Source organism: Lepisosteus oculatus, chromosome 8 (genome assembly GCF_040954835.1).
Source record: "Lepisosteus oculatus isolate fLepOcu1 chromosome 8, fLepOcu1.hap2, whole genome shotgun sequence".
Lineage (NCBI taxonomy): Eukaryota > Metazoa > Chordata > Actinopteri > Semionotiformes > Lepisosteidae > Lepisosteus > Lepisosteus oculatus.
The window spans coordinates 9,026,799-9,041,780 of NC_090703.1; the positions used below are offsets into that span (position 1 = coordinate 9,026,799).

At 35.8% G+C, this 14,982-nt stretch overlaps 1 protein-coding gene across 1 annotated transcript; it reads right to left on the reverse strand.

Moving 5' to 3' along the window:
* Positions 1 to 1,206: 1,206 nt before the first annotated feature.
* Positions 1,207 to 14,938, reverse strand: dlst (dihydrolipoamide S-succinyltransferase). Its single transcript, XM_006632353.3, has 15 exons — positions 14,783 to 14,938; positions 11,905 to 11,938; positions 11,556 to 11,598; positions 10,863 to 10,924; positions 10,680 to 10,754; positions 10,012 to 10,067; positions 8,429 to 8,537; positions 7,975 to 8,136; positions 7,448 to 7,533; positions 6,250 to 6,347; positions 4,783 to 4,913; positions 3,978 to 4,051; positions 3,698 to 3,781; positions 2,584 to 2,751; positions 1,207 to 2,483 (listed from the first exon to the last, which is right to left on the reverse strand). The coding sequence occupies exons 1-15, from the start codon at positions 14,843 to 14,845 to the stop codon at positions 2,349 to 2,351; spliced, it is 1,380 nt and encodes a 459-aa protein (XP_006632416.2). The 5' UTR covers positions 14,846 to 14,938; the 3' UTR covers positions 1,207 to 2,348.
* Between the last annotated feature and the right edge of the window lie 44 nt (positions 14,939 to 14,982).

Sequence of the window (14,982 nt, forward strand, 5' to 3'; positions counted from 1 at the left end):
TACTTTTACAGAAAATCAGAAGTGTTAATACTAAGGAACTCAAACTAGAGAGCATTTTTTGGTGATTTCGTAACAGCCAGTTTTATATTTTTTGCAAAGGCAAAAACAATGATGGAATAATTTAGGGAAATCATCTCTCTGAAGTGGGTAACGTAAACAAATTGCCATCTCTTATAAACTGTCCATTTTATATTGCTTAGCTTTCATCTATCAGAATACAAAGACTAAAAGGTTGACTATCTTGTTCAGAGGCCTGATTTGATATTCTCATCTTGTGCCAAGTTTTTAAAGAAAACTGCATTTGAAAAAACAAGGATACAGATATCTGCGCACCTTATAAAAATAATCTCTTTCTTGCTAATGGAATCTTGAGTGGCAATAAAAAAAACCCTGAATGTCATTGTTTGAGCTATTTATCTATATTATAGCTTCGTCTATTCTTATGGTAATCTAATGTGCATGTTTTTTGTGTGTATAATGAATTCAGTGTTTTTCTCCAGATTGCATTGTTTGGGCATTTGTGTGGGCTCTGGCAATGAAACAAAGATGCCTATTAGAAGCTATTGTGCTTTGCGATTATTAAAGTAAACGAAGTATTAGAGGGTCCCCAATGCAGCTGTGTACACTTGACCCTCCATTATTAAAAGGTGGAGGCATAAGCAGTCTAAAGACTGTCAGAGGTGATCTCATTATTTGGATTCTTAAGTGTAGAGGCTAAATGAGCGCACAGCCCTTGGATGTGCACATGTGGTTTAAGCTTACTGTTTGATACAATCTGTGCAAGACTCAATGACCGCATTTACATTAAGGATTCTAAAAAAAAAATGCAAATACGATAAAAATTCCCAATTTTATCTTACCTTCTTTTGCTGCTCTCTATCATGCGGCTTTTAATTTAAAATGAAATATCCTTTCAAATTTGAACATGGCTTTTTAAGGTAGTCTACTAGTATGCTAGTAAAGGCTGAAATGTGGGCTGCTTGTCTGGCACTCGAGAGAGAATAATGTTACTAGATGAATGGATGAAAAAGGAGAAACTGAAACTCTAAGTTTTCCTATCTGGAAGTTGCAGTGATAATGCTGTCTGATCGTACTGTAACAGCATGCCTAGTGTGAGCACTTGCCATTTCCGTCCTTCTATATTTGACTTTATAGTGCAGCTAAGGGTTTACACACCCTAATAACCACATCCTCTTCGGTCTCGACTTAAGATGCAGGAATATAATTAATGTTTATTTTAAAACGTTAGGGATTTTACAAACAGTGGCATTCAAGTGTCAAAACTGAATATCTTAAAACCTTTGTCATGGTTTAATACAGTATGGTTATGATTTACCAAAATTTTGAGGTTCTTGTTTATCCCTTGCTTCTTTTACATTACCACAACAGTTTAGTGGTGACAGACAGACGTTTTGACACTACAGAACATCTTATAAGGCAGACCTTATTTCCATTACCATTTATAGCAATGTTCCCATTTCAGAAAAAAATCCTCTGTACTACTCAAATTTACACAAGCAAACATATAACATAAAATGAGTAGTTGTGCGGTCTTTTGAAAATTTAAAACAATTCTGTTGCTGATGCGTGTATCAAATAAGTAAAACCTAGAACACAAAACATTTTAAAGTCAATATGTACCACAAAAACACTATAGGAGTTTTGTTTTTTAATGTTTAAAACCATTTTCCTTCCTACATGTTCAGTATACAGCAGACGTAAAATCAGTTCCCAGGGTTATCAATGAAGCAGACCTCTAGTTTCTGCGAAACATGTATGGCTACCTTATGCATTTCAGATATCAATGCCACCGATTCCTGAAAATGCTGCACTAAAGCTGTCTTATACCATCACAGAACAAGAGCAGGTGGATTTTCAGCTTTCATTTTGTCATCACAGAAATCATTTTTTACAGCTATTATTCAGTGCATTTTTTTTCTCCAAAAAGACAAACCTCCCAAGGTATCCATTTGTAACTTGTTGTACTACTTACATTACAACAAATTAACATCTATTTGCATTTCTTAGTGTGAAAGGACGCAAGCATATTGCAAGAAAAATAAACACCTCTACATTATTTTACTGTCTGCACTAAAAGAAACCTGATCCATTGAAAACCCAGACTGTGATACATTAAGTAAAAATATTGTTTTACTCTTTGATCTCATGCAGAATTCCAAACCACCTTTCTCCTTCCAAGGGTAAACTACAAGATTACACCTTTTTCTTTTTTGTACAATATAATAATTAAACATGTAGTAATAACCATGGAGTATATAACCACTGCTTGTGTTAAGGGAGGCTGTCTTAAATAGAATTCCTGTGTTTTATTGGTCAAAGGTCACAGGTCACAGGTCAAGCAGGAGCACTCGGGGGTCCTCCACCACTGACTTGATTTTGCGCAAGAAAGTCACCGCCTCTCTTCCATCGATGAGACGGTGGTCATACGTCAGAGCGACATACATCATGGGCCGAATTTCAACCTAGAACGTGCAAACATTACTGTGATGAGCTCAGTTTCAAGAACACAAAAATGCTCAAAAATCTCAACAAAAAACGTACAAAACATTAACAGTAACACACCTTCCCTCCAATTGCGACAGGCCTGTCAAAAATTCCATGCATGCCCAGGATAGCGGACTGTGGAGGGTTAATGATGGGCGTTCCAAACAATGACCCAAAAACACCTCCATTGCTGATAGTGAAGGTCCCACCATCCATGTCTTCCACTGCCAATTCATTCTTGCGAGCCTAGAAACATCAAAACACAAGATGCTTTTCCCATCACTAGTTCTGCTACTTCTGAAACATACTACAGACTGATAACAAAAATTAAATTAAAAGTTCTAATGGTTTCCTCATATGATTATCAACTACCATGTTAACAAATCATGAGAAATGCTTTAAAAATAGTCACCTGCTTCTACTACCCTACACACACACACCCCATCAAAGCTAATGGCACAATATATCCTGACATGGTTTAGGACAAAAATGGCAAAATAAAAACAAATGCTATTAGTTTACTTACAAACAGAAAAAAAGCCTAATAAAGAGGAAAATATTCATTTTCAAACATTAACGGGCAAATTGGTCATCTACCAGGAAAGCCCGTAATTCAGAGTTGAATAAGTGGGCTCTCATGGTCAGGTCTGGTGTGCGTGTGCAATTCATCTGCAGGAACTCTACTCAGCTACTCTCAACCCCTTTCCTCCTAGGTGTCTGGCAGCAGCCTTTACCTCCAACTTGCCCAAAGACCGCAGGCTTCTGTCTATTTTAAGTGTGATTGGCAACTCAGAGGCCCACCGGTTAAAATCACGAGACTGCATGAATTTACAGTTCACTCGATTGTTGTGCTTGCAGTTGGCTAAGGAACAAGGTACCAAAACTAGAAAAAGTCCAGCTTTCCATACGACTGGCTCGTGCTATCTGTGCAAAGCTAAAATAAAATTTGCTAAAGATTCCAAGTCTAAAAGCAAGTTATTTTGTGCTTTCTTTCGACACACCTAGATTGAGCCCAGAAAATACAAAATCACATTATCTTCTGATTCCAGAACAGACATTTAGCTTGGCAAAAGCTTATTATGAAGAATGATTTTTTACATTATAAAAATCTCCACAATAACGATCATGGATTATTGATTGCTTTTGTCAAATTACACACTCCTTTATTTCAGCAGGAGTAGAAAGACCATACCTTTTCTCCAAGCTCATTTATGGTTCTCTCAATGTCAGCAAAGTTCATTGTCTCAACTCCTCGGATCACTGGAACCACAAGCCCCTGACATCACAAAACACAATATTTCAAACTTTACAACACATCAACAGATCCAGATGACTGAAACCTTTGCCTTAAAGATAAAAAATGTCATGTCATTAGGTTCTGTAAAAAAGTTTTATAATTAACAAGTATGTTTCAAACTAGACCATCTGTATAATTAAATATATATAGTGAAGAAATACCAACATTAATTTACCTTTGGTGTTGCCACAGCCACACTGATATCGACATAATCCCTGTATACAATTTCTTTGGTTGTATCATCAATGACTGAAAAAGAGAAATTAACCATTTTAATTTTATTACTGAATCCAAAAGGTATATTACATTTTCTGCAGATTACATGTTCAAAATGTATTTCTAACTTTAAGACCATAGCATGCCGATTTTACTGACAATAAGTCTTGCATGTACAGACTGTACACAATGTCAAGTCTTTACAGATTTTAATAAGCTTTATATTTCTTTGAATTTCTACTAGAAGCATTTACAAACTCAATTAAAAATAATATTTGAACACATTTCTATGTACTCACTTCTAACTATATATCAATACTTCTTTACTAACCTAAAGCTAAATGACACATTTTAAAAAACCCACAAATGGCAAATTCTAGACAAATAAACCACAGGTATGATATACAGACACTTTTAGATACATGGAGGTTAGCTATGAAGATGAAACTTGTCAACCTGTTCTGTGGGCTCTCTAAATAGGACGGAGTAGCTAGGAGCAGTGCAAATGACGCTTTATGAAGGTTTATGTGGCTTATTCATAAAAAAAACCTTGCATTTAGACTCTTCAGAAGTGAAAGCATAAAATTCAGTCAAACCTCTAAACCACAGGAACACTTGCCATGTATCAAACTAAAAATTCAAAATCTTAGACGAAATAAGAAGGTACTAAGAAAATAACTGTTTTAAATTATTATTCGGCAGCATCCCAGAGCAGCTTGCTTTACAGTACACCTCAGGTAAAACTGCAGACAAATCCATCTTACCAGCATTAACAGCAGGTTGATCAGCTAAAGCATGTGCAGCCGCTTTCACAAATGCAGACATGAAACCAAGCTTATTGCCGTGTTTTTTCAGGAAAGAATCTTTGTGTTGTTTTCTCATTTCCTGGATGTTACTGTGGAGAAGAGGATTGTGAGACCCACCTGGAGGAACTCAAGGAGCTCATGAAAACAGTTCCAACAAAACCAGATGTTAGACCAGTAATAAACATCTGTTATCATTAATAAGGCTAGAACAAGTGAGGTTTTAAACCATAAACATTTCTATCAGAATTCACATTACATGAAACATGCATCATTCTGGCTATTGATATAGTAGAACTTTTTGATTTACAATAAATTAACCAAGCAAAGACCTTTGGACTAAACACTGCATTAAGATTATCGAATGCAGACTATTCCTGTTAAGTAGACATTCATTTTTCTTTGGTATGATAAAACAGACCCTTTTATCAGTGTTTATGCTGTTTTTAATTGTTTGTTTTCCTGTCTATAACCTTATTTAAATTCTAGGATTACTCCGCTAACGGCATTATCCCCTCCCAAGACACAAGCTCTCCGAGAAAGAAGAGAAGAAGCGATAAAAATCTTCACTTTTAAAAACCATCCAAATCTTATTGCCTTGTCATAAAAGCCTATTCTATTTCAGCCTCTCTTCCACTCATCACGTTATTCTCATGAGGGAGTTTTCAGATGTTCTGGCCTCCTAACCTGTCTCCTTCCTTAGTCTCCAGAATAACACAATCCTTGGGAGTCTTTCTGCATCCCATCAATAGGAATTCAATTATAACACATAGCAAACCCCAAATAGCTGTAAGATGACACCTTCATTAGCGTTTGAAAGAAATGGTCAAAGTGTTTTCTCCTACACTGGAAAAAAATGTAACATTTCCACATAAATTAATAAAGCTTGTTTTACCAGTCTTATCTTTGTTTTACTGACATTATGTACAAATATTTACATTCAATGTTAAAGAAGGTATTAAATTCCACTGAGCTGTTCCTATTGATCTAAACTAAATCCATAAATACTTATTAAAGTATTGCTCCATATCTATTTATACTATAGTTTCTTAATGTCTTTCAAGCCATTAAATATTTGATCAGAAAAGTGGAAAAGGGAATAAATTCAGATTTATTCCTTTCTGCTGCATTTAGCATTTGTGTAATCTTCCACACCCAAAATTCTCCATCAAACATCAACTTTAGAAAAGATTGGATACTGTGATTAATACAGATTAATTTCACAGACATAAGAAAATAAGGGTTTTTCCTTAAATTACCAAACTGCAGACCACAAACTTCGCAAATTAGATATTGGGAGTTACTGAGAAAACAAAACTGAGTGTTATTTTTTAGTTCCTTCTGTCATATCTTTGATATATACGACTCATAATGTAAAGATAAGTGAATGGTCCCTTGAGAAGCCCTCTGTTTGCTGATATGTCTCACCTCATATCAATCTCATTAAAAGTGGTCAGCATGGCACAGGTGTTTTGTGCTTCCTTCAGCCTTTGAGCAATCCTCAATCGCATACGGTTCATTTTTACCTGTTTTTATAGAAGAAATAAAACACCTTACAATACCATTACAAACACAAAAAAGGAGTAAAGCAAATTCTGATAGTTCTTCTCTTGAGCTTTCAAAGGTAGTAACATTATAAAACCTCAATAGTTAAAACATTTTCAACACTTCTGATTATACTTAACATTTACAGGTCCTCTATCTAAAGATATCGAACCGCCTTTTGCATCTTTAAAAATAGGTACCCCAAACTAAGTAACTTGATTTGAAGTGTCCAAACTCGCCAAAACGGATGTACATAAGACAGCTTTATATACACTGATCTATCTTAAAAGTTTAAAAAACCAAACTAACCTCACAAGCACATTGAAATAAAGCAAAAATTAAATACGATGCCCCTCTACCAACTAATTTTCCAGGAAGTACAGGACAAGTCCTTCAAAACCAAGAAATCATTTTATAAACCTGAGGTACTGTGGTTAGTTTCTGAAAATTGCTTGTGGCAAACACACACATATCAAAGACACGCAAGCAAGCAACGGCAGACTGGATCTGAAGAAAATCTAGATAAAGCAGCTCTCATCGGATACTACAGTTCAGTTTTTGCTTTGTTCTTATTTTTGAGATAGTTGTACCCCAAACTGAACCTATACAATACCTTCACAGAAAGCGGATTTAAGAAGAAATGTAGCTCAGTTTAAAAATGCCTAGTAAAGAAGAACAGAAAGCTCAACATTCTCAGTATAAAATACAAATCAGTACTTTTCTCTTTGCTAATAAAACTGTGAAAACTATTTCAATGTTTATGTAACACCTTTTCAAAGGCTACAAGGCTTTTTCAACTTCATGGATGATGCTATTGATTCAAAAACCTACAGTGCCTTATGAAGTATGAAACATGAAAGAACTTAGGGTTATTAATTATGTAAGATTTTTAAGACTTAACAATCATTAAATAAAAACATTTAAAGCAATACTTTTATACATTCTGTGCAATGTTCTTCCCTGTTTAGGGACGTGGAAATGGTTATAAATAAAATAGAAGGCCATTCCCTAGTTAGGCTGACAGTTCTGCACAGGTGCTGCTTCTACTCATTTGTCTGACAACACTGCAGTAGATTCTTACCCTGTGCTCTGACCTGGACCCTTTTGCTGTGCTTTCTGCAGAGGCAAATGGAGTGGATGGTGCTGCCGTAGGTTTAATGGCACCAACTGGAATGCAAAGAAAACATTTTCTTGATTTCTTCAACATCATTTTCATGGACTGCTAAAAGATATACTAGTCCGATCAAATAGGTTTAGGTATGTTGGTATCATTTAGTATAAGCCTATTATAGTTGTGTTAATTGTAACAAAGCAGTGTTACAAGTATTAATGTAGCAAATATATTTATATATCCATGCAGGTACACATACATGTGTATATACTGTAGCAAATACCAAATATCACACTCTTGTATTTGTAATAGATGTATTAAATAATTACTGATTTTGATTGCTGTAAATACATAAAAAAAGCTGTACAGTTATGATTTTCAAGACCTGATAGTTAATAAATATGCTTTGATATTCAATATGACTTTGATTTCCTAAACAAAGTCTCCGTGAAGAATACATGCTGCTATGACTGAGCAGAGCAGAAGAAGTGTCTTACCAGGTTTCATGTCAATGGCCTGTCCTGGCACAGGGGGGACAGGGGGCATGCTGGTGGGGATTGGTCCCACAGAAGGATGAGGGGGTGAAGGAGGTGCTGCTGTGACTGGCGCTTCTGCTTTTGGCTGTGGGGCATCAGCAGGCTTGGCTTTGGCAGCGCCAGCTGGTGAAACAAATTGTCAGTAATCTGTGATACAGTGCAATGCAACATTTTCCGCTTTATATGAAAAGACAAATTTCAGCTCAAGCTTTTTTCCCCACTCACTTTGAGTTTGTACATTTCCCACCAAAGGGTAAGAGTATGCATGCTTAGCTCCCCAGAAGAATATCGCTTGAATCACACTTATCCATGTATATATTGAAATAAAGAGAACTCACGGATGTTTACATTTCAAGGAAGCAAGCATGCAACACAAGACATAAACATATAATTACAACTGTGTCTGAAAGCTCACCTCCTTTTCTGAGTTTGAAGAGCGGGGTTCCACCTTCCACTCTGCCTCCATCTGGGACCAACAGAGCCTCAATCACTCCGGCTGCAGGGGAAGGGACCTGCACCGAGGTCTGAAAGACAAGTCTTCATGAAATAAAGTTAAGAAAAATACTGTAACCTTCACAGTACCCTTCACATCCTACCAGCGTGTGCTTTCTTTATTAACATTTTAACAGCGCTAGTACATTTTAAAAACATGAAGAGAATATTCCCATGTTATCCTGTGGAAAACATCTGAACTCTGTTGGTATTCACATAAGCTTTTAATGCCACACACAATTATTATTGCCTTTCATTTTGCAAATTTACCTGACTATTAACATTTTGAGCCATTGGAGCCTGATAATTAAAATACTTTAATGTCCAATTCATAGTTTATCTTAGTTTCTACCCCATAGTGTGAATAACCATGTTTAAGTTGATGATGCACATATAATCCACCTCATTCAAGTAGCTGTTTTCCTTATTTTAACTATTAACAACTGTAACAAGTTAGGCAGAGAACAAATGGCCATAAATGCTATTAATAAATGCAAACGATGTATGCTATTTGTAAAGACAGTGTGTGAAGGTTTTTTCTTTGAAAATGTTGAATTCCGTTAGTTCAGTATCAAAATTTAAAGGGGTACGGCAACGCTCTTTTTATATTTCAGGGTTAAAATGAGTGCATTTCAAACCACAATGAAAGCGTATAATCTCCAATTTATCTAAGCAAATAGACAAATTTCCAGTTACTGTATGAGAAGTGCAATATTCTGCTATTCAGAATGAGTCAACAAAACTTCTGGTGATGTGAAGCGGCCCTATTACATTGTAAACAAGCAGGTTTATAAATACATCTCTTTTAACCCAATAAAAATATTGTTCTTGACGTTGAGATGGTTTGCATACAAAAATACTACTTATGTGTTACTCTACATGCAGATCACATTTCTGTGGTGAAATGTCAGCTGCATGACCTGTACAATGACTGTACATCGCATTACATTAGACATTACAGTAACTAGTGAGCAGGAAGGGCCACTTCATCTCACAATTTGCATAAACTCCCGCTCTTGGTGACAGAGAGACCAGGAGGTTTCAACAACATTGCAATTATCCAGTACTCACAAAGTTCACGATTTTGTGCTTAATTCTTAATTTGTAAACTTTTCTGATATTGTCAATTAATTAAGTTCCTGAGATTAAATAACTGGTCTGAGAAATTGGAACTGCAGTTCTCCTTTAAAAGTTCACTACCTAAAACTTAACTTTTACAGTTCAGTATATGTCTTGAATACATCTTTTTCTGCAAAGGTGTGAGCCTAAGAATTGAATAAAAGCATGAAGTATTATCATTGTTTCACACACAGCATTACACTTATGAGTCAATATGTTTCTACAAGTTATTTGGGCAACAGTTCTTTATTTAAAAAAAGGCCATATTCTCTCACTTTAACGTGAGTCATTAGTGAGTTATATTAACCAATACCGACAAAAACAGCAATTCAGGGTGAGACTTATATAAAAAGTGATGTGTAGGTAAATCCTTTATAAGATTTATACCTTATCAGTCTCTATTTCACACACCACCTCATCCTCTGCAACCTCATCCCCAACAGCTAAAAGACAAAATGAATAGTTACATTTTGTGCAGAGAAAAACTTTCAAAAATAAACAGTAGATCAATATCATAATGGAATCAAAACACCTAACTACATGTAATCAAGAAAGAATGGCAAATATGATGAATTATACAAAAGATATGTTTACTGTATTGATCCAATCCTGCATATATCAATAATTGCAAAGGAACAAGTAATAGGTTTATTCCATGCTGAAAAAAAGAAGAAAGAGAACACAACGTTTCGGCCATGGAGCCTTCTTCAGGGCTCACACCTGAAGAAGGCTCCACGGCCGAAACGTTGTGTTCTCTTTCTTCTTTTTTTCAACATGGAATAAACCTATTACTTGTTCCTTTGCAGCCTACGCATGCTGACGCAGGTACCCACCTGAACTACTATATCAATAATTAATATCAATAGTGATAAAAACATTTCTGAAAAATGTATACCAATATGGATACACCAAAACTGTAAATCTAGTAATAAATGACAATACTGTTCTGCGATATATAGAACTGCAGTCAAATATGCAAGAATTACTACAGAATAAAAAAGAAATTAATACAGTATTCTAAATTCCAAAACTTTAATGGGAAAAAAAAACAATACCTTTCTCCCACCTTACATCACCCTCTGTGACAGACTCCGCAAATGCAGGAGTATTTACTGTGACAACTTCATTTTCTGTTAAAACAAAAAAGAATGTGAACATACTTTACTAAAGGCAATTTAAAAAACAAACTGAAGACAAATTTTTAATTTTAAATGGGACCAAGGCAGGTGAATACTTACTGCAGACTGCTGAAGTCTTAAAGTACCTAATGTGGAAGACACTAGATCTCCTGCCACATTCCCTGAAAGAAATGTGATTATTCAGGCAGCTTTAATAGTAAAAAAGCAGAATTACTGTACGATTAACATTTTTCTTTATCAGCAGCTAATTTCATACCGATTATCTTTACAACTGAGAATTACTCTTGACAAAACTCTAGTAATGCAAATGTACGTCTGTTAAAATGTTTAACTAACTATTCAGTTCCATCATATTGGTTAAATGAATCAACAGTTAATTCAATTCAAAACTCTTATGGGAATATTGACAATGTATTGGTATTTGTGTAAAAGAATGATAGTAACACTGATGTCCTGAACGTTAAAAGTAAAATTATGTCTGAGGTTTCTTTAACCATAAAAAGACCCAATTTCACCTTGGTTAAAAGACTTTAAATGCAAACCCACAGGTGTTTAAAATAAATAGAACAAGTGCACTTTACAGGATGTTGAACATTTATAATCATGAACTCATTTTTTCTTACTAATGAAACAACTCGGAAATCATACTGCTTGAAAGCAATATAACTCCAGACAATTTCAGAGAAGTTTTTTTGAGCCGTTCAACTTAACTTGAGGACTTAGAGATTAATAAAGACACATGCACATATATATGGGTGACAAAAGGAGATTCCAAAAAAACAGAACACTTACAGACGGCTCTTCTCATAAGCAAGGTGATGACAAGCAGAAAGGCCTAAACAGATAAAGGATAACATTAACAGTCTGATGACAATACTCCATTATTTAAATAGAGTAATCCTATTAATATCTTACTGTATATTTAAGTGGTCCTTTGTAAAGAGTACTTAACCTCTCAAAAGCCCTTTATTTAATCAGGGTACTCAATAAGCATTATCATCTCCAGTAGAATTGTTCATGAATCATTCATGGGGAATTTGACCAATTTTATGGATATTCATAAGACATAAAATCTTTGTGTATGACCGACAACAGAACTAAATTATGCTAAATCAGTGAAAATAAAAGGCAAAATCCTTACCTGAAATGGCCCTCCTCCCTAAGACACTGTTACCCTGTTGAAAGAAAAGAAAAACATGAAATGCTTTTATTCACAAAATAAGTTTTAACATAAGCACACATTTTGTATTTTGGACCTGTATCAAGTTTGTAAATTGCCATTCTTCAATTAATAGGATATGACCAATTCTATGAATTCTGATTCCAGAATACATGAAAATACAAGATAATGAGATAAGAAAAATAGGTTAAAGGACTGTGGACTGCAGTTCACGTACGTGTGGTAACACCGGTTTAATTATATTTTATATAACTGGTGACTCCAGTTTAATTAAATATACCTGCGGATACAAGTAAACTGTCACAAGACACGATAAAGCTGAAAGTAATATTTTTCTTTAGCATAGCAAATAAAATAGACTGTAGGAATCCCTCACCAAAATATACAGTTCAGCAAAACATTTTATAATTACTTCAGTGTTTCGAGTCTGAAGACGATCTTTCTTTTCAGGAGGAAGAAAAAGGCCAACTCAAAACTACTTGACTGCAACTTACTGTACCTATTGTCATTTTGTTACAAAAAACTTATGTTAAGAACAAAGAGAAGCCTAACCATACTTTATAATGACCCCCTCCTCCCTGACTCCCCTTACATCTCTTCTGCGACAAAAGAATCAGAATGTCCAGCAGGCCCAGACCCTCAGCTTCACACAAGAGTAAAATAACAATAAAAGGACAACCTCTTAATCAGCACATTTTATGCTGAGAACAGAAATATAGAAAGAACTGGATGCCTTGACTACTGTTTCACAAAGGGGCAAGGTACAAGAATTATGCAATCTTTCTATTCTGAGAAATGTTTTCAGACCATAAATACCATTAATGATGGCACATCTTTCCAGAAATTCAGTAAAGAAAAAAACATCAAAGATTTTTCATTTCTTAAAGTAAAAAGATCTTCATCTGACCTTTGTGCAAGCAATGTGGTGTGGTTTTAGTGGGTTTTATATTGGCTCATATTGGTAGTGAAATGTCACATACATAGCTTTTTTGTTAATGATCTTGAAGGCACTGTCCAACAAAACATTTTCAGACTGTGGAGTCAAGCTAATTTTTCTCCATTAGTAATACTGTCTTGGCATGCCACTGATTTTGTAAACCAGCCTTCTTACAATTCTCTGCAGCCAAAAACCACTTGTGAGTGGAGTGCTCTGATTGAGAAAAACTCTATATGTTCATTCTACAGGTTTAAAAAAAAATCAAATGGCTTTAAGCCAAATATTATTCTTTAAATATACATAAATATACACCACATGGAAATTATACAATAAACTACTTCAGTATGTTTGGGAACTTTCTCAATTTACAATTGTATTTTAGGGAAATGTTTTTGAAAACTGACATTTTGCAAAGAAAAAAAACAAATAAGCCCTAGTACCCAAGTAACCTGAAGTACTGCATTCACCCCTCAAGCTATTTTTAAAAGTATGCAGTTGTAGTGTGATCATTCCTGGGTGACTGGGAATGAATCTTATTGACCCCCAGTTTTATAACATAACACACAAATAAAGGTTAACACAAAACATTTAACAACAACAGCTGCTTACATAATGAATAAAAAATATAAGTGGAAACAAAGTTCTAATAAATCATACCATATTTGCAAGATTTTAATAACTGTACATATCAAATGGTTATTTATTTTAAAATATGTTATTTCTGATTGAAAATTCAAAATATATTTTAATACTCCTATCAGGTACCCAAACAAGGCACAGTGTTTTACTTTGAACTTTTGTGGAGTTTTGATCATCTCTTTAGTCATGGACTACAAAATAAATGCACCCCTTAGTGTGAAATAATTTCCTCTATTCCGATTGGAATGTATTTAAGATACATATTATACATACACCCGGCAGTTCATTAAAATATGAAATGTAAATTTACAAATAGAACTCATGTGATTTTAATGCGTGATACTATTTTAAACATGCCTAAGTTTGTAAGAAAACATTGGCTGAGTTTAGCAACACCACACAACACTGGGGAATTCTAAAGGCCATCAATACTTTGTGATGCACCTCCTTATGCAAGGCAGGAGTTCAAACACTATCACAGACATGGTCCTACAGGGTGGACCTGCTGTCTTTGAAGTGGGGTGAAATTTCAAGACATTTGGATACTCTGCCCCACCTTAACCGCCAACCGTCTGACCGTGAACCTAGCTGAACAGATCAGTTATTATACATGATCAATACCTGCAAAATCACCAAGAGTTAAAACGACTTTGGTTACTGTTTTCTATGGTTTCAGAACTTGTTTATCTCCGTATTAAATTCTAAAAGAGAGACCGCTCAACACACCACAGGCCACCTTGGGCTGTGCCTTCACTCTCTTCTGCCGTTAATAATATTCAGTCAAGGGGCAACATGTGAGCTGCAGGTCAGCCTTGTTCTGTTACGTTGATCAATTCACAACAGCCGGGCAGAATAAAAACGGGGAAAAAATAAAGCACTACAGAGTGGCAATTTGCAAACGCTACATGCACAAATGTAACTCGGCAAGTGTTGTTTTTTTTTAATGGAACAACCTATCAATGACCTCACTTCAGCGCAGAAGTTTTTCCCCAAAGTGTCTTCAATGACGCCGTAGAATACAAAGATTATACGACCGGATTTCGTTATTATTCAAGTCGCCCCCTCAACCCTCAGGGTGCTTATTCTCAGTGTTTTACAGAGGAGCCGCTCTGCGATCGCGGGTACGGAGTGTCACTCTGTCCTTGGGGTGTCGTGAGGCCTATCCCCGGCCTACATCCTACTCCACCGCCTCACTGCCAAACCCCAGGCTCTCGCATTCAGCCCCAGCGAGCTAACGGCGGGTTGCTTTTTCCAAGAGCCTACCTGGCTGAGAGCGGAGAGGGAGCGGCCGAGAGTCCGGGAGAAACACCGGGAGTGGGAAAGCATGACGACTAAGGACAGCGGTAGCAGTACCGGGGAAAACCAACAGCAGACAACCCGACCAAGAAGCTGTCACACAGAACCACAGGGCGGAAACAACCTGGGATAAACCAACGTGAACAGTGACGGGGGAGGGGAGGTTG

Bases quoted from the DNA above. Each gene is read 5' to 3' on its own strand.
- dlst (XM_006632353.3), bottom strand. From the start codon at position 14,845: ATGCTTTCCCACTCCCGGTGTTTCTCCCGGACTCTCGGCCGCTCCCTC. The intron at 11,599-11,904 runs GTAAGGATTTTG...TTATCTGTTTAG, and splicing joins AGGGAGGAGGGCCATTTCAG to GCCTTTCTGCTTGTCATCAC. The intron at 3,782-3,977 runs GTAAATTAATGT...TTGTGATGTCAG, and splicing joins TGGCTGTGGCAACACCAAAG to GGGCTTGTGGTTCCAGTGAT.